Here is a 25,947-nt window from a genome sequence, read left to right on the forward strand (position 1 = left end):
CCCCTATCATCTCCGTCCCAGAGGCTAGCGTAGATAAGAAAGTGAAAAAAACGCACTCACGATGAAATGTTCTCTGAGCTCATGCAGTCCTCCCTCACTGAAAGACCTCAGCAGAATGCGTGGAGGCAAACAGTGGCAGAGTCCAGGAAAGCAGAAAATGAACACAAGGCCAGGAGGGACGAGCAAGATGAGAGGTTGTGGGAGCAAGAGGAGAGGTGGCGGCAGCATGATGAGAGGAGGATGCAATGCTGAGGCTACTGGGGGATCAAACTGATATGCTCTGGCGTCTGGTGGAGCTGCAGGAAAGGCATCAGGAGCACAGCCCGCCACTGTAGCCACCTGCCCACCTCCCCAGGTTCCATAGCCTACTCACCCAGATGCCCAAGGATGCAGGGAGACGGGGCCCTCTGGGCACCCAACCACTTCACCCCAAGCAACAGAAGGACTGTCCAAGCAACAGAAGGCTGACATTCAATAAATTTTGAAGTGCAGTGTGGCCTCGTCTGTCCCTCCTCCCTCACCCGACCCAGTGCTTCCCTCCTCCACCTCTCCCGGGCTCCCTTGGCAGTTATCCCCCTATTGGTGTGATGAATTAATAAAGAATGCATGATTTTGAAACAACAATGACTTTATTGCCTCTGCAAGCGGTGATTGAAGGGGGGAGGGCGGTTGGCTTACAGGGAAGTAGAGTGAACCAAGCGGGCGGGTTTTCATCAAGGAGAAACAAACCGAACTGTTATACCGTAGCCTGGCCAATCATGAAACTGGTTTTCAAAGCTTCTCTGATGCGCAGCGTGCCCTGCTGTGCTCTTCTAATCGCCCTGGTGTCTGGCTGTGCGTAATCAGCGGCCAGGCAATTTGCCTCAACCTCCCACCCCACCATAAACGTCTCCCCCTTACTCTCACAAATATTGTGGAGCACACAGCAAGAAGCAATAACAATGGGAATACTGGTTTCGCTGAGGTCTAACCGAGTCAGTAAACTGCACCAGTGCGCTTTTAAACGTCCAAATGCACATTCTACCACCATTCTGCACTTGCTCAGCCTATAGTTGAACAGCTCCTTACTAAAAAGAAAAGGAGTACTTGTGGCACCTTAGAGACTAACCAATTTATTTGAGCATAAGCTTTCGTGAGCTACAGCTCACTTCATCGGATGCATTCAGTGGAAAATACAGTGGGGAGATTTATATACACAGAGAACATGAAACAATGGGTGTTATCATACACACTGTAAGGAAAGTGATCACTTAAGATGAGCTAATACCAGCAGGAGAGCCGGGGGGCGGGGGGGAGAGAGAAAACCTTTTGTACTGATAATCAAGGTGGGTCATTTCCAGCAGTTGACAAGAACGTCTGAGGAACAGTGGGGGGGGGGGGGAAATAAACATGGGGAAATAGTTTTACTTTGTGTAATGACCCATCCACTCCCAGTCTCTATTCAAGCCTAAGTTAATTGTATCCAGTTTGCAAATTAATTCCAATTCAGCAGTCTCTCATTGGAGTCTGTTTTTGAAGTCTTTTTGTTGTAATATTGTGAATTTTAGGTCTGTAATCAAGTGACCAGAGAGATTGAAGTGTTCTCCGACTGGTTTATGAATAATTCTTGACATCTGATTTGTGTCTATTTATTCTTTTACGTAGAGACTGTCCAGTTTGACCAATGTACATGGCAGAGGGGCATTGCTGGCGCATGATGGCATATATCACATTGGTGGATGTGCAGGTGAACGAGCCTCTGATAGTGTGGCTGATGTTATTAGGCCCTGTGATGGTGTCCCCTGAATAGATATGTGGGCACAGTTGGCAACGGGCTTTGTTGCAAGGATAGGTTCCTGGGTTAGTGGTTCTGTTGTATGGTATGTGGTTGCTGATGAGTATTTGCTTCAGGTTGGGGGGCTGTCTGTAAGCAAGGACTGGCCTGTCTCCCAAGATCTGTGAGAGTGATGGGTCGTCCTTCAGGATAGGTTGTAGATCCTTGATGATGCGTTGGAGCGGTTTTAGTTGGGGGCTGAAGGTGATGACTAGTGGCATTCTGTTATTTTCTTTGTTGGGCTTGTCCTGTAGTAGGTGACTTCTGGGCACCCTTCTGGCTCTGTCAATCTGTTTCTTCACTTCAGCAAGTGGGTATTGTAGTTGTAAGAACACTTGATAGAGATCTTGTAGATGTTTGTCTCTGTCTGAGGGGTTGGAGCAAATGCGGTTGTATCGTAGAGCTTGGCTGTAGACAATGGATCGTGTGGTATGATCTGGGTGAAAGCTGGAGGCATGTAGGTAGGAATAGCGGTCAGTAGGTTTCCGGTATAGGGTGGTGTTTATGTGACCATCGCTTATTAGCACCGTAGTGTCCAGGAAGTGGATCTCTTGTGTGGACTGGTCCAGGCTGAGGTTGACGGTGGGATGGAAATTGTTGAAATCATGGTGGAATTCCTCAAGGGCTTCTTTTCCATGGGTCCAGATGATGAAGATGTCATCAATACAGCGCTAGTAGAGTAGGGGGATTAGGGGATGAGAGCTGAGGAAGCGTTGTTCTAAGTCAGCCATAAAAATGTTGGCATACTGTGGGGCCGTGCGGGTACCCATAGGAGTTCCGCTGATCTGAAGGTATACATTGTCCCCAAATGTGAAACAGTTATGGGTGAGGACAAAGTCACAAAGTTCAGTCACCAGGTTTGCCGTGACATTATCAGGGATACTGTTCCTGATGGCTTGTAGTCCATCTTTGTGTGGAATGTTGGTGTAGAGGGCTTCTACATCCATAGTGGCCAGGATGGTGTTCTCAGGAAGATCACCGATGGATTGTAGTTTCCTCAGGAAGTCAGTGGTGTCTTGAAGATAGCTGGGAGTGCTGGTAGCGTAGGGCCTGAGGAGGGAGTCTACATAGCCAGACAATCCTGCTGTCAGGGTGCCAATGCCTGAGATGATGGGGCGTCCAGGATTTCCAGGTTTATGGATCTTGGGTAGCAGATAGAATACCTTCAGGTCGGGGTTCCAGAGGTGTGTCTGTGCGGATTTGTTCTTGTGCTTTTTCAGGGAGTTTCTTGAGCAAATGGTGTAGTTTCTTTTGGTAACCCTCAGTGGGATCAGAGGGTAATGGCTTGTAGAAAGTGGTGTTGGAGAGCTGCCTAGCAGCCTCTTGTTCATATTCCGACCTAATCATGATGACGACAGCACCTCCTTTGTCAGCCTTATTGATTATGATGTCAGAGTTGTTTCTGAGGCTGTGGATGGCATTGTGTTCTGCACGGCTGAGGTTATGGAGCAAGTGATGCTACTTTTCCACAATTTCAGCCTGTGCACATCGGCGGAAGCATTCTATGTAGAAGTCCAGTCTGTTGTTTCGACCTTCAGGAGGAGTTCACCCAGAATCCTTCTTTTTGTAGTGTTGGTAGGAAGGTCTCTGTGGATTAGTATGTTGTTCAGAGGTGTGTTGGAAATATTCCTTGAGTCAGAGACGTCGAAAATAGGATTCTAGGTCACCATAGAACTGTATCATGTTCATGGGGGTGGAGGGGCAGAAGGAGAGGTCCCGAGATAGGACAGATTCTTCTGCTGGGCTAAGATTACTACTGTCCTGGGTGCCTCTGTATGGCTTCATCAGCCATGGTTTTAAGGGGTAGGTTGGGTCCCCAAGGATAACTATAGGCATTTCAACATCCCCAACAGTTATTTTCTGGTCTGGGAAGTAAGTCCCTTCCCACAGCTGTTCAAACAGACCAGAGTTCCTGAAGATGTGAGTGTCATGTACCTTTCCCGGCCATCCCATGTTGATGTTGGTGAAATGTCCCTTGTGATCCACCAGTGCTTGCAGCACCATTGAAAAGTACCCCTTACGATTTATGTACTGGCTGCCAAGGTGGTCCAGTCCCATGATAGGGATATTGCGTTCCATCTATTCCCACCACAGTTAGGGAATCCCATTGCAGCAAAGCCATCCACTATAACCTGTACATTTCCCAGAGTCACTACCCTTGATAGCAGCAGCTCAGAGATTGCGTTGATTCCCGACTGACTGGTAGTTGGCGTTGCAAGCTATCACCACTTGCTTGTGAACTGTGAGGTGATGCTCTCATCTTGGTATTCTTGTGCTTCAGGGCAGGGGAAAGCAAGTCACAAAGTTCCATGAAGGTGCCCTTATGCATGCGAAAGTTTTGCAGCCACTGGGAATCATCCCAGACCTGCAACACTATGTGGTCCCACCAGTCTGTGCTTGTTTCCCAGGCCCAGAATCAGCATTCCAAAGCATGAGCCTGCCCCATTGCCACCAGGATGGCCAAATTGCCAGGGCCCGTACTTTGAGAGAAGTCTGTGTCCATGTCCTCATCACTCTCATCACCGCGCTGCCGTCGCCTCCTCGCCTGCTTTTGCAGGTTCTGGTTCTGCACATACTGAAGGATAATGCCCGAGGTGTTTACAATGCTCATAACTGCTGTGGTGATCTGAGCGGGCTCCATGCTTGCTGTGGTATGGCCTCTGCAGGAGAGCAGAGTTGCAGTGGAAGCGGTGGCTGACGACGGTTTGCACAGCGCACATTTCTCGAGGAAGAAAACATGTACCCGGGAGCCCATGACAGACAACATGGAGAAATTCACAATTGAGACAATAGCAGCAGAGTAGAGTTTCAGTGGAAGCGGTGGATGACGACAGTTAGCAGTCCTACTGCACTGGCTGCTGAAAGCAGTATGGTGTCCGCATGGAAAAAAGGCGTGAAACGATTGTCTGCTGTTGCTTTCACAGAGGGAGGGGTGACTGACATGTACCCAAAACTACCCACAACAGTGCTTCTGCCCCATCAGGCATTGGGAGCTTAACCGAGAATCCCAATGGGTGGCGGAAACTGTGGGAACTGTGGGATAGCTACCCACAGTGCACTGCTCCGTAAGTTGATGCTAGCCATGGTAGTGAGGACGCACTCTGCCAACCTAATGCGCTTAGTGTGGACATATGCAATCGACTGTATAAAATCGATTTCTATAATATCGACCTAATTTTGTAGTGTCGACATACTTACAAAGTAGCAGCTTTAAGCTGTTTGTTATCCTGTGTTACAAGCACTAATTGGAGTCCCACATTGATGAGATGGATTCAGGTTTACTATAATCAATGAGCTATTCTTTCAGGATAACTTGCAGAAATTCTTCCAAAACAGTGGAATTCCATCATAATAGTGCGTATGGTAAAAGGAGCACTACCTGTTCCTAAACTGGGCTATTTTTCTGTTTGTTATGACTAGGTCAAATATATTCTACAGGGCCTGTATAGATATCCCCAGAGGCACTGAACTGCTGGTGTGGTACAATGACAGCTACACATCTTTCTTTGGAATCCCTTTACAGTGTATTGCACAGGATGAAAATTGTAAGTATTTTATTTTTAACTATATGTCCACAGTGCATATTTCACAATTAATCTGTTTTGTGCCTTGTATTTCTTAAGAAGTATGAAGTAAACCGTGGATATTTATTTAAGGTAAGCTAGACGATTACAAAGTAAGGCTCTGATTCTGGAAATCCTTAAGATATATGACTTCAGTGGAACATGAAGTATGAGTAAAACGCACATACCTACAGGTGGGCAGGACTCAGATCTAAAGTGCAGGTTCCCCCTATGGCATAGCAACATATGAAATCCCTCCTTACTAGGGATTTATTATCAGTTTATTCTCTGTTTACTTCCCCAACCCTCTTGCTAGTTGCCAGTTCTGTCATAGGATTTACTCTCTTGCCAAAAAGATAACATAATGTGATCTTTCCAGCCACTGTCAATGCTGCTTCATTGTATTACTGTGGGATGTGTTGATGGAGGCCTAGGCTGGCTGTCCATAAAGATGGGGTCCTTGTGGTTAGAGAAAATGATAGTTCCTTTAAATAAAGGCTAATTACAAATACCCTGATATGATGATGGAGCCCCCATCCTATCACAATTATCCCCAATTCCATTCATTCCTCTCCCCTGCCATTTTATTTTACTGCAAATTTTAAAAAAGCATATAATTTATATCACAGACCCAGTCATGCAAGGTGCTGTGTGTACTTTTCTTCAATGGGAATTAAGAGTGCTCAGCACCTCATAGGATTGGTCTGTTTGGGTAGGTGTGTGTGTGTAGGACTACCTTCTTTCAGCTTGCATCAGAGAACTCTTTTCCATTGTGACAGCCATGTGTTCTATGTGGTGGAAGAAGCAAATAATAAATGCTTGAATGACTTTGGCCAAAAATGACCCTGTGGCTGCAAGCGCATAATCAACTATATATTATATTTTTTCAGTCAAATACTTGGATACTTAAACAGCTATACTGAGATGAACTTGGGTCTCTTAGCAACTTAAATACTGAACCAGGCAGCAATAAAACAGCAAGATACTAGGGATTAAACTGTCAAAAATAAACATCCTTTTTCATCTGGAGTTTTCAAATCTGTTATACTTGAGAGGAATTTTAAAGACATTAAGTTACTGGCCATAATGTTTAGCACTAAAAAAATCATCTGCTCCAGTTGGTAATTCAGAAATATTATTTGCATTTCTGTGAGTTGTACTTTACAAAATCATTTTTTTAAATGATACAGTGAACAAAATCCCATCACAGTTAAATCTTTAAATATTGTCACTTACTGCTTCGCTACAAGGGAAACCAAGGAGTTTCATCCACAAGCTAGGGAGACTGACAGAAAGAGAAAAATTCATCTCTGGGCAGAGGGCCAGCACCAGGCTTATGCATAACCTAAGTGCCACTTAAACCCTCAAAATAGCCCTTGTGCTGGTCCTCTGCACAAGGGTGAATTTTACCCACAATGAACTGTGAAATATTACTTAGCTCTGAAACCTCATTATTTGAGTCTCTTGATGAGATTTTATGCTTACAATTTTTTAAAAATTAAATGTCCCTTGTGTGACACAGAAACGTAAAACAGAGTTATGAAAAGAAAAGTTTACATATAACAGACTCTACTGCACATGTTGTTCCATACACCTAAGATGTTTGGATGTGTTTTAAAAACTGTACTGCAGTGCACATCCTACTGGAGGTAACGCTACTCATAAAATAGGGTCTCAGATTGTACAGTGAAAAGCACCATAGAAAGGACTAGACATAGCTAAATTAAATAACATGGATTACCATGTTTGTTTTGGTTGAGGAAACATTTAAAAAATAATTTTGTAAAGGAACTTTGTATTATTTACAGTACTATATCAAAATAGGTTTGTACTGCATTTTTTTATTTCAGTATTTTTAATTTCAGTAACTATTCAGACATTAATCACAATCATTCATTGAACAGATCATTTGAAACTGCTACTGTATCTCAACTAGACATACTTGTATTCAGAAGGTAAATCTGTGTGTGTGTGTGTGTGTGTGTGTGTGTGTGTGTGTGTGTGTGTGTGAAAGAGAGAGAGAGAGAGAAAGAAAGAAATCCCCAAATGCTATATTAAAAGAATGTTATGGTTGCAAATTCAAGCACTCCAAAGTTATGAAACACCAGAATTTAAGACATCCATGTGACATTGTGCGTTATGGTACAGTCTTTAAGTACATGATCACATACCATTTTTTCCACAGAATCCCTGCCTCATTCAATGCACAAGATGGACAGTGCTCAAGGAATGAGGCAGATCTCAAATATTTCTTTTATATGTGACTCCCCATGATTCATTTACTGCACAACATCCAAATGCTGCACTAAATGCAAAATTTTATTTTCTCATGTGTTGCATTGTGCTCATCGTCAAAATATGAGAGTGCCTCACAAACCTTAATTAATCTATCTTTTCAACACCTCTGTGAGGTAGGGAAGTATTAGTAATCCCATTATATTGGTGGGGAACTGAGGTACAAAGATATTTAGGCATATATTTTGCAAGGTCTCATGATGAACTAAATCCTACTAGCCTTAATCATGCAAGCAATTACATTGAAGACACTGGATTTGTATTGTACAGGCTTTGTGTGTATGAATGAGGGTGTAATATTACCCTTTAGTGACTGCCCATTGATAGGATAAGGGAACTACTGCTGTGTCTGTTTTCTGCAACACAGAGATTTGATACAGTGTAAGCCCAGCAGAATTTTCTCTCCGAAGTGAATCCTATCATACTTCTAACCATTCTTGTCAATCTTCTCTGGACCTTTACAAACTCTCAAACCTCTCTTCAGATGACTTCCTACATGTCAGAACCAGTTTCTCCAGTCGGATCACATTCTCATTCCAGCCCTTTGTCTATGTGTTATAATAACATTAAATTGTTTGAATCTAGTCAGTTGAAAATAGACTTTGAATATTTTTGATTTTCTCCCCAAATTGTGTTAGTTTTAAGAAATAGTAAAGCAGATCTTATTTACTTTTTTGTTTTCTCCCAGTGAATGTCCCTTCAACTGTAATGGAGGCCATGTCCAGACCAGACACTCTACAGCCATTTAACAAAAGTAGCAAACTGCCCCCTGCCACTCCACAGCGATCCATAGTATTTCCACAGACTCCGTGTAGCAGAAATTTTTCTCTTCTGGATAAGTCTGGGCCCATCGAGTCAGGATTTAACCAGATCAGTGTCAAAAACCAACGAGTTCTTGCAAGCCCAACGTCAACGAGCCAACTAAATTCTGAGTTCAGTGACTGGCACCTTTGGAAATGTGGGCAATGCTTTAAGACTTTCACCCAGCGGATCCTCTTACAGATGCATGTGTGTACACAGAACCCTGACAGGTAAAACACAGGCTTTCTTTATTTCTGTATGGATGGGTAGCCAGACCCTCTGCTTTTTACTTTTATCAGACCGTTATCATTTCCAAAACGAAACCATTATTAGGAGGAGCCTGTACAACATAATACATCTGTGGCTGTGTGAAGTGAGCTGATAATGGCCATTGCTTGACTTCACATTTTGTAAAAACATTTGGTAGCTAAATGTACAGACAAGAGGTAATAGCCAAGAATATAATCTTGTTTTCAGAATGGTTTGGTACATCTGTTAGAGGGAACAAAACAGAAGGAAATTTTATTAATATTATGGATGAAAAAATGAGGTCAAGATAATGAAAAGTCTCTTTGTCTTCCAAAGATAATATAACTTGCTGTTCAGTGGCTGTCATAATCATTTCAGGGTTCACCTATAGTGTGCAATGTGTATGAACTTAATTAAGTACTAAGAGGTAATGAATTGGAATTTTTTGCTTAGTACTATTTTTCTTCAGAGCATGCAAACCCATAAATCGTGGAAAGCTGTCAAAAGGAAATACCTACTCCACTAGTGATGTGGAGGAAAACAGATGCCACTTATTCAATAAACTAATATCCACACAGAAGAAAAATGTTGACTAGATACCTCAGAGTCAAAGTTGGTTTGAAAGTTTGTCAATAGAGAATTTTATGGCCATGAACTGAGGATGAAATTTAGCTGAACAAGTGAATTAAAATTTCAGGTACTCTGACAAGTGGCAGAGTAGATATAATGGAACTATTATTTATGAATCAAAGCTGGTTTATTTGACAATCTTGATCGCTGGCAGCACAATAGACAAAAATCAAATTACTTCAACAAAAAAGACTGCCCACGTTTTGTCTCTCCTTCAGCTGTGAAGAAGGCTTGAGTAAAACAGCTGAATCTCCTGGAAAATCATTCTAAATGCAGCACTCGAATGCAAGTTACATTTGACAAAAATGCAATAGCAGTATATAATGTGTGTGTTTGTGTAATAAGCATATATCCTATGCTGCTGGATAAAAATAGATGAAGTTTAAAGTGTGTGTGGTAGAACTAGGGTCCAGAACTTAATCCCTACTAGAATTTTGAGAGTTGTTAAAATTTTGGATGCAGCAAAACCTTTTCAAGTTTCAGTGCCCTTTAGCTATTTCTAAAGTGCACGCTGGCTCCAGCAGAAACAAAGCATTGTCATGTTAAAAATATATATTTGTATAGAAAAATAGCTTTTATTGCTTTTTTCATACTATAAATTATGTAATTTTCTGATAGCAGCCAACTTTCAACTGCCTCCTGAGTTCCCACAATATGTAACACAACCAAAACTGCCAGAGAAAAATATTTTCCCATAGTTCTCTAAAACATTGTTTGGGATTTTAGCCATATGATTCCCAACTGTATTCATTGTGATTCACATAGCGAAAACCTCTGGCAACGTTTTGAAAATATAGGAGTTAGGAGTATAGGTTCTTGAATTTAGATTCCAGATTTTTCTGTGTTCTCATATCCCTAACTAGAAATCACTATTATTTAAACTTATGTCATGGCCAGGCTTTTCTCCTACTATAAATAGCATTAGTAGAGCATATAGCTAGCAACATAGGAACTGGAAAAGAAGTATCTTTGCTTATTTCTAGGAACACCTCTTATTTCTTAAAGTAATTTCCTGACAACAAGAAATCAAGGTGTAAATGGCCAAGGCTCGTTTGCCTGCTGGCCTTAGATACTGTATGCAACTCTTAGGATTGGAATTTCTCTCCGCTATCTACTGCACCACTCTAGCTGATAAACAGCTACCTGTTTATTGTCAGAAATTTGTAAACACACCAGCCACTGCATCTTTGATGTGAAGGAAATAGCTGTGGCTGCCTCCTCTAGCAAAGGCCTTGAGACTATCTAGTCTGGCGCTGTGTTTGTTTTTCAGGCATCATGATTAACTATACGTGGTCAAAGCAGGAAAAGGATCCTTGAATGTAGCTATGATCCCCACTTCATAGTGGGAAATTTAAGAAATGCAAACTATTTGGGATTTGGGAAATACAAAGAAGGAAATGACTTAAAACTTCCTTTATCACAGAAGAAATCTGAATGAGAGTGGAGGATAAGATAAGAGTGAAAAAGAACAGAAAAAAATGTTTTTCAATCAGCCCCTGCGAACAGAATACTATTCAGCAGGCAGAAGTTTGAATATATAAATACTGGATAATAGTGAACCCAAGATGAGGAGGGTCCCATGTTCTCCCAGAAGTTTCTTTGAATTTGAGATTAATTAAGATTTTAATGAAAGCTTATTTGCCCCTTTCATTTACTTCCCCTTTCCCACTGAGGTCTTTTTTTTTTTTCCTGTTTGTTAAATAATGTCGTTTCTCTGGAGTCACTTGATGGGTGGGGAGGTAAGATCTAAATCCATCCAGATTTGACCCAGGGACCATCCAAGCCTCTGGAGTTTTTCCTTAAACTCTTGCCCACACAGAGGCAATTTGACCCTCTATTCCTTGAACCAGGAGTCAGAAATCCCTTTTCTCTTCTGTTTTTCTGCTGCAGAAATTCCCAACAATCCCATTTGGGGGGCTCCAGAAAGGGGTAAGCGAAAGCCTTCAATCACAGTGAATCATTTTCAGACAAATATTTTCATTTATTTTTTTAAAAATCAGCAATAGTTCTTAGAATGACCAGTTTTTATTTACATCTTTCTTTTTTCTCTCTTTGATTGTCATGTACACTATGTAGTGGTGTTAACAGAGGGAGGATGCCTGCACTTCCCAGGTGTTGCTTGTGGCCCACTTTCATATTCAATGTGTATGTGTGATATTTACTCTTGTTGATTGTCATGTATTTAAGCTGATGATTGGAGGGTAGACACTATCCATGCAAGTGTGTCCTTGGTGGGTGGATTCTGGACGTTAACTGACCCTCGTGCTCTTTGTTTCCTTGAAGTATATTAATGTACACTTTGTTCTGCTGTTACAGTTCAGCAATGAATGTCTGGTTATTTTTTTTAAGATTAAGTTGTCAATTTAATTGATGTTTTTCTCTAAGCACCATGGCTCTACCCCAGTTGGTATTTTTCTTGCAATACATTTTTCTTTGTAGGATGTGTATCTGTTGCCCTAATTAACTAATTACTTAATTTTTAAAAACCTATAGCAACCAAACAGAAAAGAAATCCTGTGAACAATGTCTATTTCTATTTATAGAGTGACTATGGATTATTGTGCAATTAAAGTAAATGTCTTGCTGAATTGAACATTTGTTCTTGCATACTCTTTTCAAAAAGGTTTGCAGGCTTCCAGCACTTATAGTTAAGAGTAGCAAAAGGTGCACAAAATGGTACCACTCCCCTACTGCTTCAGAAGTTTAGAAACACATGAGCTATTTTGTTCTTTACTAAATGATGGCCCTAAAAGTCATAAGAGGGCTTGACTCTGTGATCCTTACTTCTACTGAGTTGTACTTACACATGTTTGTAGTCTTGTTGGCTACAATGGGGCTACTCTGTTTGAATAAGTACTATTTGGTGTGAGTAAGAGTTGCAGGAGTAGGCCCATAGTTAGTAAATATAACAAAACCCGTCAATCTGAGCCCTGTGAGAACTTCAAGATGTAGGCTAGTTCTTAAATGTCACTTTGCAGAGTCATGTCCTCTCCATTCAGTTTGACAGAGACTGAGTACCTGCATGAAACCCTTTATAAATACTCATGGTGAGTAACTTCAAATGTTCCATGTGGTAGGGTCCAAGGCAACTGATTGTTTTAACTAAAGCATCCACAACTGGGCACTCCCTCACTAATCCTGCCCCTTTGCAGGGACTATGCCAACAGCTTCTTCACCTCTCTAAAACAATCATTTTGGGCCATTCAGAATGGCAGCTGGAGCTTATCACTGACACCCTGAGTTGCATTTTCCCCTCTCATTAACCATACAAAACAGCAGATTCCACTCCAATGCCATATCCATTCAGTTATGAAGAGGGTACTGAAACTTTGGCCCAGGTCTGCAGTTCTGCTCCAAAACCACTGACGTGTGTGTGAGAGCAATTCATGGAGTCCTTTCCCTGAAGGCAGAGAGTACCAGCATCACAACATGCCCTGCTTTTATTGACTCAGGTAACGTAAAAACTAAGGTGATGCCTGAATTGGAGTCTTCCATCTTCCCGTAAAGCCTTGGCGCCAAACTGCTTGTTTAGTGGGGAAAGCCATGGTGTCCCGCTCCCTGACATTCTGACATCATGCAATATGTCTTTGTTTCTTCACTAGCAACAAGGACCTACACTTAGCCTTCTGACAGTGAGAAATGTGTCTGCAGCTGTATGTCAGGCTTTCTCCTATTGGCTAGTACTTCTCTAGTTGAGGAAACAATGAATCTGATTCACCATTTGGCTTTGCTGATTTGACAGTATTTCAATGAAAGATTTACAGGTATTCAAAAACTCATTGTTACAAGCAACTCATTCTCAAAAGATTTACACTGGAGTTCTATGAGACCCATGAAGATAGTGAATGAAACTGTGTGAAGAGGCCCATAAAAGACCAGCTCACCATAAAAGAGAAAGTAATTGAGATTTTTTTCAGGACTCTGATCATGCAGCCCATCATTCAAATATTTCCTCCAATTTATGCTGGAGACAGAGTAAAGAAATGGAACACATGTTCATATGAGCTGGATTAGTCCAGGAGTTCTGCCCTTTTGGATTCAGAAGACATATTGCAATACCGAAGGAATGGGCACAAGAGAAATAGATTAATTGGATCAATCTTTTACTAAAAGAAGACTGGAAAAAGTGGTTTCAAACCTATGTATTTTTGTGTTGGGGTTTACTTAAATGAGAAAACAGTAAATAAATGGTCTTATTCTAGTGCAATCTCCCCAAAAAGTTATACAATTGATTGGATAAGCATGCATCTTTTGAGTGAAATTCAGTTAAGTGCATAGGTGGTGTTTGACTTTGTGGTGATCACCCCCAGAAAGTGGACTACAAAAAAAAAAAAAAAGGATTTTTAGCACTGGGAAAAGAAAACAGCAATAATGGTTTCAATAGAATTTATACATTCAAGAGACAGGTTTAAAGTACACTCAAAAACCAAAGTTCTTAACCATTTCTGTGAGCTTGAAAATTTAATTTGAGAATGTTGTAAACCCTTAGATGCCAGAGATTCACCCATACTTAAATTCTTAAAAAAAAATTATACTTTAGATGTCTGAGCCCATAGCTTTTACATTCATGAGTGCACCCAGGGGAGACCCTCACATGAGTAAGGGTCATTGGATTGGTCTCTAAAGGAGAGAGATTGCGGGCCCGTACAAGCTGATGATCTAACATTGTAGAATCTACTTACAGAAGTTTAATGTTATCAAAGATGGGTAACTAAATGGATTTCTAGTACATGAGGCAAATGAGAGCTGGGCAATTTTGTCTGTGGGCAGAATTTGCCTCTTAGGTAGGGAGATATGCTTTCTTTGAGTTTGGATGAGAAGATGAAGCATATGGCCTAATTTTTAAGAAGAGAGGATTAGAAGATAGGACTGCTATGTTCTTTTTGTTGACTCTCAGTGATATCCTATATGTACATTTCTTTGTTTAAGTTAACCTATCTTTAAAATTGGTATAATAATACCTAATTCAGAGATGTATTTGTTAGGCTTAATTAACATTTCTAAAGCACTATGAAAGCCTTTCTGAAGTGCTACAATATGGAGATATAAATTAATTATTGTTATTATTAATTATTATTATTATATTACTTCTAGCACACAGTGATGGGGAGAAAATTCTAGGATAGATTTTTACAGAAAAATTACGTTTCAAAGATTCTTAGGACCATATTTTCATACACAGATGCATATGTTTCACCTATAAAATATGCATATAACAGTTTACGTGCATGTAAATATGTATTCACATGTAGAAGAGGGTATTCTTGGTACTTACCCATTCATGCATAAAAGTAACTGCAGAGAAACTCAAATTTGCTGGAGCATCTGCTTGTATATGACCCCAGACCAACTAAGCTGTTACCCATATGGGTAACTTTAAACACATGGGCAGTTTATTTGAAGTCAATGGCACTAGCACATGCCTAAAGTTATACATTTGTGGAAGAGCTTTGTAAATATCTTATCTACTTCCTTTGCACTGCAAGCAGTTCCCAATATGCAGAACTGTATGAGTTTTTGAATGAGGGGTTGTGGATGGGGTCAGAACCATGTTGCAGCTTCAACTTAGGTGCCTCTTTTTGAAAATTCAGCCTATAAAGTCCACCATTTTGGTTTTCATTTCATGAGCCCTATTCTCTCCATGACCCTGAGAATAAGGGGGCCACCATCTTAATACGGTTTTCGGAGCAGAGCAAAATGATGGCACAGGAGATAACTGCTACATCAAAGACAACCCTGCTCTGAAGGTGTCCATGTACTCACCGAACCGATCATCCCTCACATTCAGTCCCGCTGCACTGCTTTCATTTTTTAAAAACAATGTATTGATTTCTTTCTGCTAAGAAAAAAAACAACCCAAGTACAGTAAAAATGGTTACAAAACAAAATTAGAACTTTTCTGCTTATTTTATACTCTTTTTCTTGGAAAATACCATAAAATATTATAGCAGTATTCAAAAAGTCATACAGTTCTGCATATTAGGAATTGCCTGCAGTTCAAAGAAAGTAGATAAGACATTTACAAATTGTCAGCTCATACATTTATGCATGCATAAATTTGTCTTCTTTTTAAAACAAGCTTTGCTTAATTTATGATTCATGTATCTAGCTCCAAAATACTTTATTGATCCCTTTCTTGATTAATCTGATTGGAGATATGCATCATTTATACAGACTCACACAAGGGGTTAATTTATTTGGTGAAATAACATCTTTTATAGTCAATCCTGCAAGGTTTGGGTGAAAGGCAACAAAATGAGAGACAAGGGACATAAGAATAGACAATCTTCTACAAAGTTCATCATTTTGTGCATCATACAGTGTAAATGCACTGTGGATAATATAAAATGTAAATTGTCATCATGGACAAGAAATCGAGTTTGAATCAATGTGGGGGCTAATGGCAACATTTTATTTGGCTTCTTAATGTTTGCTCATAACTAATTTACTACTGTGAAGTATTTACATACAAAGAATGGTGTGACTTCTCACAATGTGAAATTAATCATATTGACTGTTCTTAAAAAATAAAAGATTAATTGGTGTTATTTAGTGTCTTATTGTTTATTATGGGAGCTGTTAAAAATAGATAACCAGAGGCTAATAAACGTTAATGGTTCCTTTCACTATTAGAAAATCAATTGTTCATGGATATGGCATATCTTAATATATTATTTTTGCTTAAAAATGTTTAATCCTAAAAAGCCTGAATTTACATATCTGTTTGATTGTCCATTAACAATGCATTTGAAGAAGCAATAAAGCTGAAAAACATATTTCTCTTGTCTTCCAGCAATGGCAATAGATATACATTAGTTATCAGTGTTTATTTAAAATATATTATTTCACATGCACTTATATAATTTTTAAAGAGAATAATCATCCAGACCAGGTAATCTTTCCACAACTTTTATATATATCTTTCAAACTTCTTTGAAAGCAGTTAGATAGATTTTCAAATGTAAGTAATTAAAATTGTATAGTATTGAGTTATTGACCAAAACCACACTATTAATCAAGCAAAAAAAATTCTACAATCAGTGCTCAGTACTCTGAAGCACTATAAAATAATAGTATTTGTGATCAGCGATGCAAGCAGACACAATTAAGCAGCTCACTTGACAAATGAGAGGGTACACTTTATTTTGCACTTAATTGAATTGTTGTACATGCTTGGTCACCACTGTCTCCTTCCCTTTAGTTTTGGTTTCTAGCCATTTGAACATACACATTTGTTAAAGAGAGAGCAATTAAGACAGCAAGAGTGGTGCCCTGAATTCCTGCTCTCTATAAAAATCATTAATATCCCTTAAGACATTCTTAATTTTCTTTAAAAAAAAATTTGATAAACGGAACAGAACCCTGCCACTGATTTACTTTAAATGTCCTCACAGATAGAAAGCGTTCCAAATATTGAAGTAGTTTACCAAATTGTTATGACTTAGAGAAACGTGGGGGTGGAGGGAATTAAATCTATTTTGCCGCAACAGAAATTGATTTACTTTGTATATGTTTCTCAGAACACTTTTTGCCACTTTAACAAGTTAGTAATGGTATTGCTACTCAAACTATTGTCCTGTCTCATCCTTCTATCTCTCAGCGTCTTCCTTCTACTTGAGTTTGTATTGATGTTGTTATAATTCTGAACTTGTGGCATCACAGTCAGTTCACTGCAAGAAATTAAGATGTCACAAAAACAGAATTATGATTTCATTTCAGGATCACACAAAAGGAAAATCCAGGCCAGGATGGAAAAACCTATTAATTAAGTGCAAATGTCTTCAATAGCAGCAAGAATACAGAAACGTAATAGAAAAAGCAAAAGTTTGTTATTGTTTTCCAAATTTGTCTCATTGTGAAAGTTCCTCTTTAAAGAGCTTGACTTTTTGGAGTGTGCAAGGGATTAGAAAAATAATATTTTCAAATGGTCATAGAAACAATAGCTATACCAGGTAAAATTTTTAGCTAAGCCTGAATTAATGCTAGAGAGGAATAGGACTTTCTGAGTCTGATAATATAGGGCTCAAATCCCTATGTTAGAGGGAGTTTTCAGTGCATAAGGAATACAGTATTGGCCCCTTAGTTTGAGGAGACTAAAAAAAGTCAGACATATAATCTAACCCAGGTTTTGTGTATACCTGAAGAATACTTTGACTATATTGGGGGCCTTGTAGGATCTCTGGCAGTTTCTATACATGGATTCTGTCCTCTAAATTTGCATAGTGGTTCATGGGGCGGGGGTGGGGGGGGTGAATTGCATGTCTTCTACTATAGATCCAGAGATTCACATCCAGACTCCTCTTTGAAAACTAAGAAATTAATTTGAAAAAATTAGCTTGCACCACCCAAGTTGTTTTCTATTTGCTGAAATAGAAAGTAGTGATCACATGGTGTTTCTATTGTTTTGCAGACCCTATCAGTGTGGCCACTGCTCCCAATCTTTCTCCCAACCTTCGGAACTAAGGAACCATGTAGTCACCCATTCCAGTGACAGACCTTTCAAGTGCGGCTATTGCGGCCGTGCCTTTGCTGGTGCTACAACACTCAACAATCATATCCGGACGCATACGGGGGAAAAACCCTTTAAGTAAGTATCTAAAGCTACCAATGTTGATCAAGAATGAGCAGAGAGGGAATGGCATTGCAGTTGTCCACCCACAATAGCCATGTATAAGAGCCCATGGGAGAGCTTCTTTTGAAAGCCAAAGTCAAGATTCCAGACAGACTCATTAGCAGTGTGACTGAAATCAGAATCAAACCAGGCATGTATGCAGATACCTAGTACATGTATGGTCCAGAGCAAATGTCTGTCATCCAATCAAAACTTGATTGTTTTAATTTAAATAGCAGTTTAACAATTGTGTCTCAATTAGAGAACCTTAGTTGAAAATGTCTGACAAACTGAAGAGGATGGGTCGAGGCTGTGCTGTAACTGGCATAATATGGTTCATCCCTGTTTTGTGAATACACTGAAGTAACTCATATACCAGTTAATTTGTAATTGTTAATCATATACAGAGAAAAATAGACTCAGAACCATTGGACAGGAAAAACACTATGTGTAATCCATGACATGACTCTAGTAAACTCAAAATAAAACTCATAAAAATAATTTGCAAATGCAGTGATCAGAGAAAATCAGCTGTCTGTCAAGGTGGTTTTCAATTTTTAGTTAAACAATACTGTGCTGGAAACTTTGAATATAGTTCAACAAAATCGTTGATACAAACATTCTGAATTCAAACATTCTTTGGGTGTTTGGAAACAAACCTTGTTTCAGATCTTGTGACTGTCACTGTCTCTATAATTGGCCAATCCCAAACCTGAAATCGGAATACACCCAAATTTGGTAGGGTGGGAAATCTAAAGCTGAATTTTTGTGGCTTGGGCCCGTCTTTATTTGCAAGTGCATTCTTAGGACAAGTGGTTACCTGTTGTTGTAACTGTCTCTGCAGTTCTGCAGCTGTAGTGTTTTACATGTAGTCATACCCTGTGTGCAGGTTTCAATGTACATGTACACAGTGAGACCTTTATTATCTACATTTCATGAAGGACTTCTTTAAGAGGTGTAAGTTCAGATAACAGAGGGAATTTAACAAGATCTGCAGGCTTCTGCACTTTTGAGGTAGTACAGAAATCACTTCTCTACCTTAGCTAGCTATTCACTTAAAATAAAACCCAACACTCAGCCAAGCCATAGACGTACGTTTGTTTGTTTCTGTATTTGAGAGGCTGGTGCACAGCTGGTTAATACAGGTTTCTACTTCATGCAGATAAAGGACTCTGCTCTGACCAACTACTTACTTAATCTAGTAGGCTCTTATAGAAGAAAATGTATATTAGTAAAAAGTCTCTCTCTCTCTTAGCTGAATTGAGAGACATGGATTCATATAATTTTCTGCCTGGAACCAATACCTCCCTGGGAAAAAATAACCAAACCATTATTTTCTGTAAATACCCGGTCGTCTGTGGGGATGAGGAAATAAGGAGTTGAAGGGAGAGAGTGTCTTTCCCAGTTCACTACGTGCCCTCACTCAAGATGATTTTTCTTTGCCTGTATTTCATGCCAGGCTAATGTAAGAGAGCTTCTGTCACTGAACCCTTCACAGCAAGATCCCATCAGAGTTGCCCACCCTCCATATATGGCCACAAGAGACGCATGGCCTCCATGCATGTGTGCGCTTGGGAATGGAAGGACAGAATCAGAATTCTGGGCACATCCCATACAGTAGATTTTGGGGACCAGGAATAGAAAATAGGACAGCTTTGTGGGTGTCAAGTCATGGAATCCTGCAGCCTCAACAATGACACCCACAGTGCCAGTATCTTGAGTGAACAGAGTCCATAGGAAGAGAGACAAAAATAGTGCTAGCAATCAGATTGATTTTTATCTAGTTGCTGTGTAAATAGATTTTAGTAATTAATTGAAGAGGTTTCCAGGTCAAAGTGGAAAATAGATTTCTTTTAATGTTAAGGTGTTACTTATGTGTAACCTTGTTGACTCCACTTAATTTTTTTTCTTAACGTCCTGTTTTTGTCATGTTTCCAATAGAGCTGTTATTTTGCCCCATTTACAATCATTAATTTCCCCCCCCTTTGGTCTGGTGATTTTTTTCTTTTCCATAATGTTCTTTGTGACCACAACACAATCTCATTCTTGAAAGAAACTGTTTAGTTAAGTACTATGTAATTAACAGATATTCTGGGGTGTTGTTTTGTTTTTTGTTTCTTTTGTTGCTCATGTTAAGATATACATGTACTTGACACTATGGATCTGCCCTTTCTTAAAGGTGAAATGCAGAGCAGCGAAATATATAAATAAATGTATGTGCATGCACACATATGCACACCCTTTACTGTTTCCTTATGATGGATAAGAACAACATTGTACAATGGTTTTAGGGTTTTTTTAAACCTGCTTAATACAAGAAACATCCGTTCTAATTTCTCTGTTTTTTGCTGAAGGTCTTTACAAGAGCTTTGGAGGACCCTGAATAGTGATGTCACATGGAGCTAAACTGGAGCTCCAACTCTCCCTGTCCCCAGATGTCAGAGGCGGGGATCCATATTCTTATGTGCTGATCCTGCAAGCTTCTCCACAAGTGCAGACCCCCGCACTGATGCGGACCAGCATGCAGGGGGGTGCGCATAAGATTATCCAGAAATCGATTTACCCTCCCCTTCAGTTGTGGGGAGAGACCGAGCTGCAGCTTATGTACCTCACAGAGGTGTTGTGAGGATAAATACAGTAAAAAGATTATCAATTACTTTGAGATCTACTGATGAAAAGGACTATTTAAAAGATAGATACTATTATTGGTTTGTATATCACCACCATTCAGATCCTCCTAAGTTGCTGCCAAATCTTCCAGCAGAAGAAAGAATTGAGGGATTGATTCTAAAGTTAAAACAAAAATAAAAAACAAAAAACAAAAAGGAAAAACCCCAAACACATTCTGAGGCTATTTTTAAATATCAAGGAGTAGTACATGGTTCAAAGACAATTTTTGTGGTTTTGCTTTGCAATGTACTTTATAATATATATATTTACAAAGGGGATTTGAGCATATGCTTACTTAAAAAGTGCAAAACTAAAAAGTCCATTGGTTTAAACTCACCATACCCCTAAAGGACAGGCAATCATGGCAATGTAGACAGAGTTTAACGTGTTCTAGCTGAATAGGCTTTGGAAATATTCTTGCAATTAACAAAACAGATAATTGACATATGTTCAGAAAGTTGCTGTTTTTTTAAATATTTTTTAATTTTAAAGGGCCAGGTAAGCATTTAACTAGCCATTTATACAATATTGGCCTAATATACACAGAATCACAGTGATTATGCACACAGATTAGTCACACAACTTCATGCACTTTTTTGCATGTAGAGTTGTGTGCTCACAATTTTAAAAAAGACAAATATTTTAAAATCCCTTCACAATTTGTTTAAAAAATATTTAAAAATTATTATTAAAGGGGTAGTCTGTGATTGGTTCAGTGTGGGAGAAGGTTCTTTTGCTGCAAGGTCTAGCTGTGTGTGGGATTGTGTGTGAGAGGGAGACTTTTCTATTTGCATTTCCCTATAGATTAAAAAAAAGCTAAGTGAGGTTATGTGTAATCAAAGCTCTGGCTACATTGTCTGGGCAGCAGGTCCAGTTGGAAGGGATTTCTTTTCATCATCAAAAGCTAGGAACTGAGCCTCATCATTGTAATGTTTTATGTATTCTTATCTCACTGAAGTCTCCACTATGGCTCTTAATCTGGAACAAAGCTCTCAACCAAATTAAAAGGTAGGAAAAAGCAGAAAATTATTGAGCAAGCCACTATCCTATGTTCTACTACTACAGCCTGTTCCAGTTCAGTGACATTAGCTAAAGATGAGTTAAAGGAGCATGATGCTGCTGCTGTGAAAACCACTAACAGTGACAGGGTTCTGTGAAGCAAACTAGGAGAACAGTGACATGGGTACTATTTGGCCAAACAGTACTTCCTGAAAAACCACCATGATGTCAATGCTGTTTGAGACCCTTAGAAAACCAGCCATGCTATTGAGCAAAGCGAAAGTATGTACACTCCCTTCTTTCTCTCCCCTCCCGCCGCCCTTAATCAAATTAGTAAAAGAAGGATATGTGCTGTGGACAAGGCAAGAGCTTGCTACATCTTGCATATGGTGTCACTGTATGAAAAACAACAAGGATCCAGTTTTCAGTAATGGCCTCTAACTTGGTGGCACAGTTTTAAATCATTCTTGTGTGTGAGCCTGACACGGGGCCTATGGACCACTTAAGTCCCACAAAGGGCTCTCAAAGAGCTTATGTGGAACTTTAGTACATGGCTCTTTTGTTGGCCTTCTGCTCAGGGGTAAATGAAACCCACAATGCATTTTAGAAATAATTATTAGTGGTTGTACAGAACATCTGTCCCCTCTGATTGCACCTTCATAGCAGGTAGTAGGAAGAATAACTACTAATAGTTACAGCCACAATTATGTAATAACAAATCTTCACCTTCAAAAATAAAGATTGCGTTGAGGCTGGTCTGAAAATCTGGCCGAAAATCTCAGAGAGAATCAGGATGGGTTATGATCTACATGTTAGCCTTGTTAGTGATCACTGTTGACCTGAACTATTGTCTCTCTGCAATAACTTTAAGGAACATTTTTGCTTCCACATATACTAGATGCCTACCGCCTTCCCCGCCAATTATCAGTTTACTTAACTAGCGCACAACATTAAACACTTATGGCTCAATATATGCATGTATCTGTCTTTGTTGGTCCATTTGAAGAATACAGCATACTACACCAATTACTTTACAGAGAGTATGTGGGAAAGGACAGCCATTACAGAGAAAACCCACAGCACAATGCTGGAAAATTTATTTCCTTTTCACTGTCCACTTTCTGTTTTTCTTTCCTTCTACTTTATCCTAAGCCTGTGATACTGATGGCTGTGATGGCCCACCTCATCTGTTCATATCTGGATATTTACTTACAGCTTGATCCTCCAGTGTGCTGAGCAACCTAGCCCCAAACCAACAAAACACTTGAATATGTGTTTAATTTTAAGCATTTTAAACTAAGCATATGCATAGTCCCATTCTTTTTAATGGGATTTAAGCATGAGTTTAAGGTTTTTGCTGAATAGGAATGGGATTACATATGCACATAAAGTGCTTTGTTGAATCTGGGCCACACATACAAAATTAACATTTGTAAACAAACTGGTTCACTAAATATTTACATATTGAAGTGATTTCCTTCCTGGTCCACATTTTTAGCAATGGACTTTTAACTTTTCAAATTGCTGTCAAGACAGTTATACCAAAAATTATTTAGGCACCTAAACACGTAGCATGATTTTCAAAAATGATGTGTACCCTCAGCTCCTATTAACTTTACTGGGATTTCTAGTTTATTCAACACCTCTGCAAATCAAGCCACTTTTTTGTGTATCCAAATATTAATTTAGAAGCCTAATTTTACAGACACATGTTTGAAAAATCTTAGCCTACATATATCATATATGCAATATATAGGTAAACACTGCTGTGTAGATCTACATAGGTCTGTATTGGTCTAGAATGTGTATACAACACACATATATCAAATAACAAAATGCAAAGTTGAGGAAATTGCAGAGACTTGTATAGCCTAAACTAATCCTGGCACCAAAACTGATTCCAGTTCCTTCATGATTTTTTATATATAAGAATATAATTTGCAAGTTTGTCAAGTAATGAAAAGTAGTATATTTTGACATACTAATCCTGTAACTAATCAGTTTTCTAATAAACAATCAGCAATACACTAATGTGTCATCAGCACTTCAGGAACTCTGGAGAGAGGATGATCTGCACATAGACGTTAATGAATACACCAAAAATCATTAGGCAATCAATACTTCTGAGTTATTTTCATTGAGCTGATAATGTATCAGACCTAACGCTGACATTTTACATTTGTCAAGATCACAGTGTAGTTTTTAACAATAGAACAGTCTGCTAAAAATATTCCGAGAAAGACAATCAAAGAAACACAATATACAGACTTTGATGTTCTGTGCTGGTACAATAGCTTAGATGAATGAATAATATCTGTGCTGTGGGTTCCTAAACATTTTTTTTTCTAAAAATGACTAACATGTAGAACATATCACAATTATGAATGTATGTAAATATCTTCTTACTCTTTTTTTGTAAATGGCAAATCCTGTAATAAATCACCTTCAGTAATTTATATGGGTGGTTTTCAACTTTTCCAGACTGCTATACCACTTTCAGGAGTCTGATTTGTCTTGCATAACCCCAAGTTTCACCTCACTTAAAAACTACTTGCTTACAAAATCAGACATAAAAATACAAAAATACAACGCAGCATACTACCACTGAAAAATTGCTTATGTTCTCATTTTTACCATATAATTATAAAATAAATTGATTGGAATATAAATATTGTACTTACATTTCAGTGTACAGTATATAGAGCCATATAAACAAGTTATTGTCTGAATGAAATTTTAGTTTGTACTGACTTCACTATTGCTTTTTATGTAGCCTGCAGTTAAGGTAGGCAAATATCTAGATAAGTTGATGTACCCGCAGTAGACCTCTGCGTAGCCCCAGGGGCATGTGTACCTCTGGTTGAGAACCACTGATTTATAATACTGAAGAGAGAAAGATGGATACAAGGTAACAGCCATTGTTTTCCTCACTTTTTGAAGATTGGAAATTAATTCATTATAGTGATGCTTTTATTGATGAAGATACAACATCACACAGCTCCATTAAATTAATGGTGGCTTTATGAGTGAGAGACTTACAGTGAAAAATCTGCTGTATTCCTAGCTCATTGTACAATTATATCTAGCATTCACAATGCTAATTAAGAGGACACAATATGGGAAGAAGTTAAAATGAGATACACAGTGGATTCTCTTTTACTAGAGGGCCAGATGACTCATTCTGAACTAGAGAAACCCTTTTTCTTTTCCCTCAAACTTCATATCTTAATTCTCTGATTATTTTGCCACAGATTGTAGTTCACTGGAGAGGGGGGAAGGGTAATGAAAAGACTTAAAAGACAATGAAACACACACTGCTGATTGTAAGAATTCTTCTCACCCTCTCCCCACAACTATATCAAATGCTGTGGATGTTTTCAGACAATTGATTAACCAAGCACTAATCCTACCAGATTGTTTAAAGTAAACTCAACTATATAGTAATAGATAAATACAGAGTTTTTCTCTTATTACACTAAGAAATTATTGCTCTACAGCTTCTCTTCTTTCAATAGGTGAATTTCTGATTTTTAAATTAGCAGAAGGTGAAATTCTATTTGTCATCAATTTCTCCTCGGGGGTTACAGAGCAGAAAACTGCAGCCAAGCTGCTGCTTTGATGGCTCACTCCTAAAAATCTCTTTTTGTTCTTTATCTATTTGAACTGACAGTGATCAGAGCTACAGCAGGACAGGCCTCTCTGGAGAAATCACCTTCCCCCTGTCTATTGACAGATTCCTCTGTTCTGAATCAGACAGGCCTTGTCCCATCATAGGCATTAAGGTCTTGGAAGTAGCCACCAATTAAACCTCTTGAGCCGGTAAAATCTGAAGCCACTTTTGAGTGTCTGTTCTGATTAGACAGGATGAGACAAAGCCCATCACTCCTCGCCTCCCCCCAAGAGCAGCTCCCCAGTCTCAATTTTCTCTCTTGCCTTCACCAGGTGCGAGAGGTGTGAGAGGAGCTTCACACAAGCCACCCAGCTGAGTCGACACCAGAGGATGCCCAATGAGTGCAAGCCAATAACAGAAAGCACAGAATCAATTGAAGTGGATTAACTGATTGACTGGTTGGAATTAAACTGCAAGGAAAGTCATGATTAAATGTCACGGACACTTAAGCAAAACCAAAGATTTCCTCTGAGCAACTTTCAATCAGTCCCAGAAAACCAAAAGCAGTAATAAAATAAGTAAGATGTTAAGAGATATTGATCCTGGCATGGAAGTAAGACCAGGAAAGAGATTATTTATTTATGACTAGGGATAAGACTTATTTCAATGGACAAATAACCTGGGACTGCTAACATTTCAAGTCCCA

The 25,947-nt window shown here is 39.1% G+C and overlaps 1 protein-coding gene across 1 annotated transcript in view; it reads left to right on the forward strand.

Annotated features, from left to right (window-relative positions):
- PRDM6 (PR/SET domain 6) overlaps positions 1-25,731 on the forward strand; it is a 93,998-nt gene extending 68,267 nt beyond the window's left edge. The window contains exons 5-8 of the mRNA XM_073346225.1: positions 5,234-5,358; positions 8,360-8,702; positions 17,762-17,938; positions 25,574-25,731. Of these exons, the coding sequence (XP_073202326.1) occupies positions 5,234-5,358; positions 8,360-8,702; positions 17,762-17,938; positions 25,574-25,688 (760 nt within the window). The 3' untranslated portion in view covers positions 25,689-25,731. The remainder of the gene's footprint in view (positions 1-5,233; positions 5,359-8,359; positions 8,703-17,761; positions 17,939-25,573) is intronic.
- The last annotated feature ends 216 nt before the right edge of the window (positions 25,732-25,947 follow it).

This window comes from Lepidochelys kempii, chromosome 5 (genome assembly GCF_965140265.1).
Source record: "Lepidochelys kempii isolate rLepKem1 chromosome 5, rLepKem1.hap2, whole genome shotgun sequence".
In the NCBI taxonomy this organism is placed as follows: Eukaryota; Metazoa; Chordata; order Testudines; family Cheloniidae; genus Lepidochelys; species Lepidochelys kempii.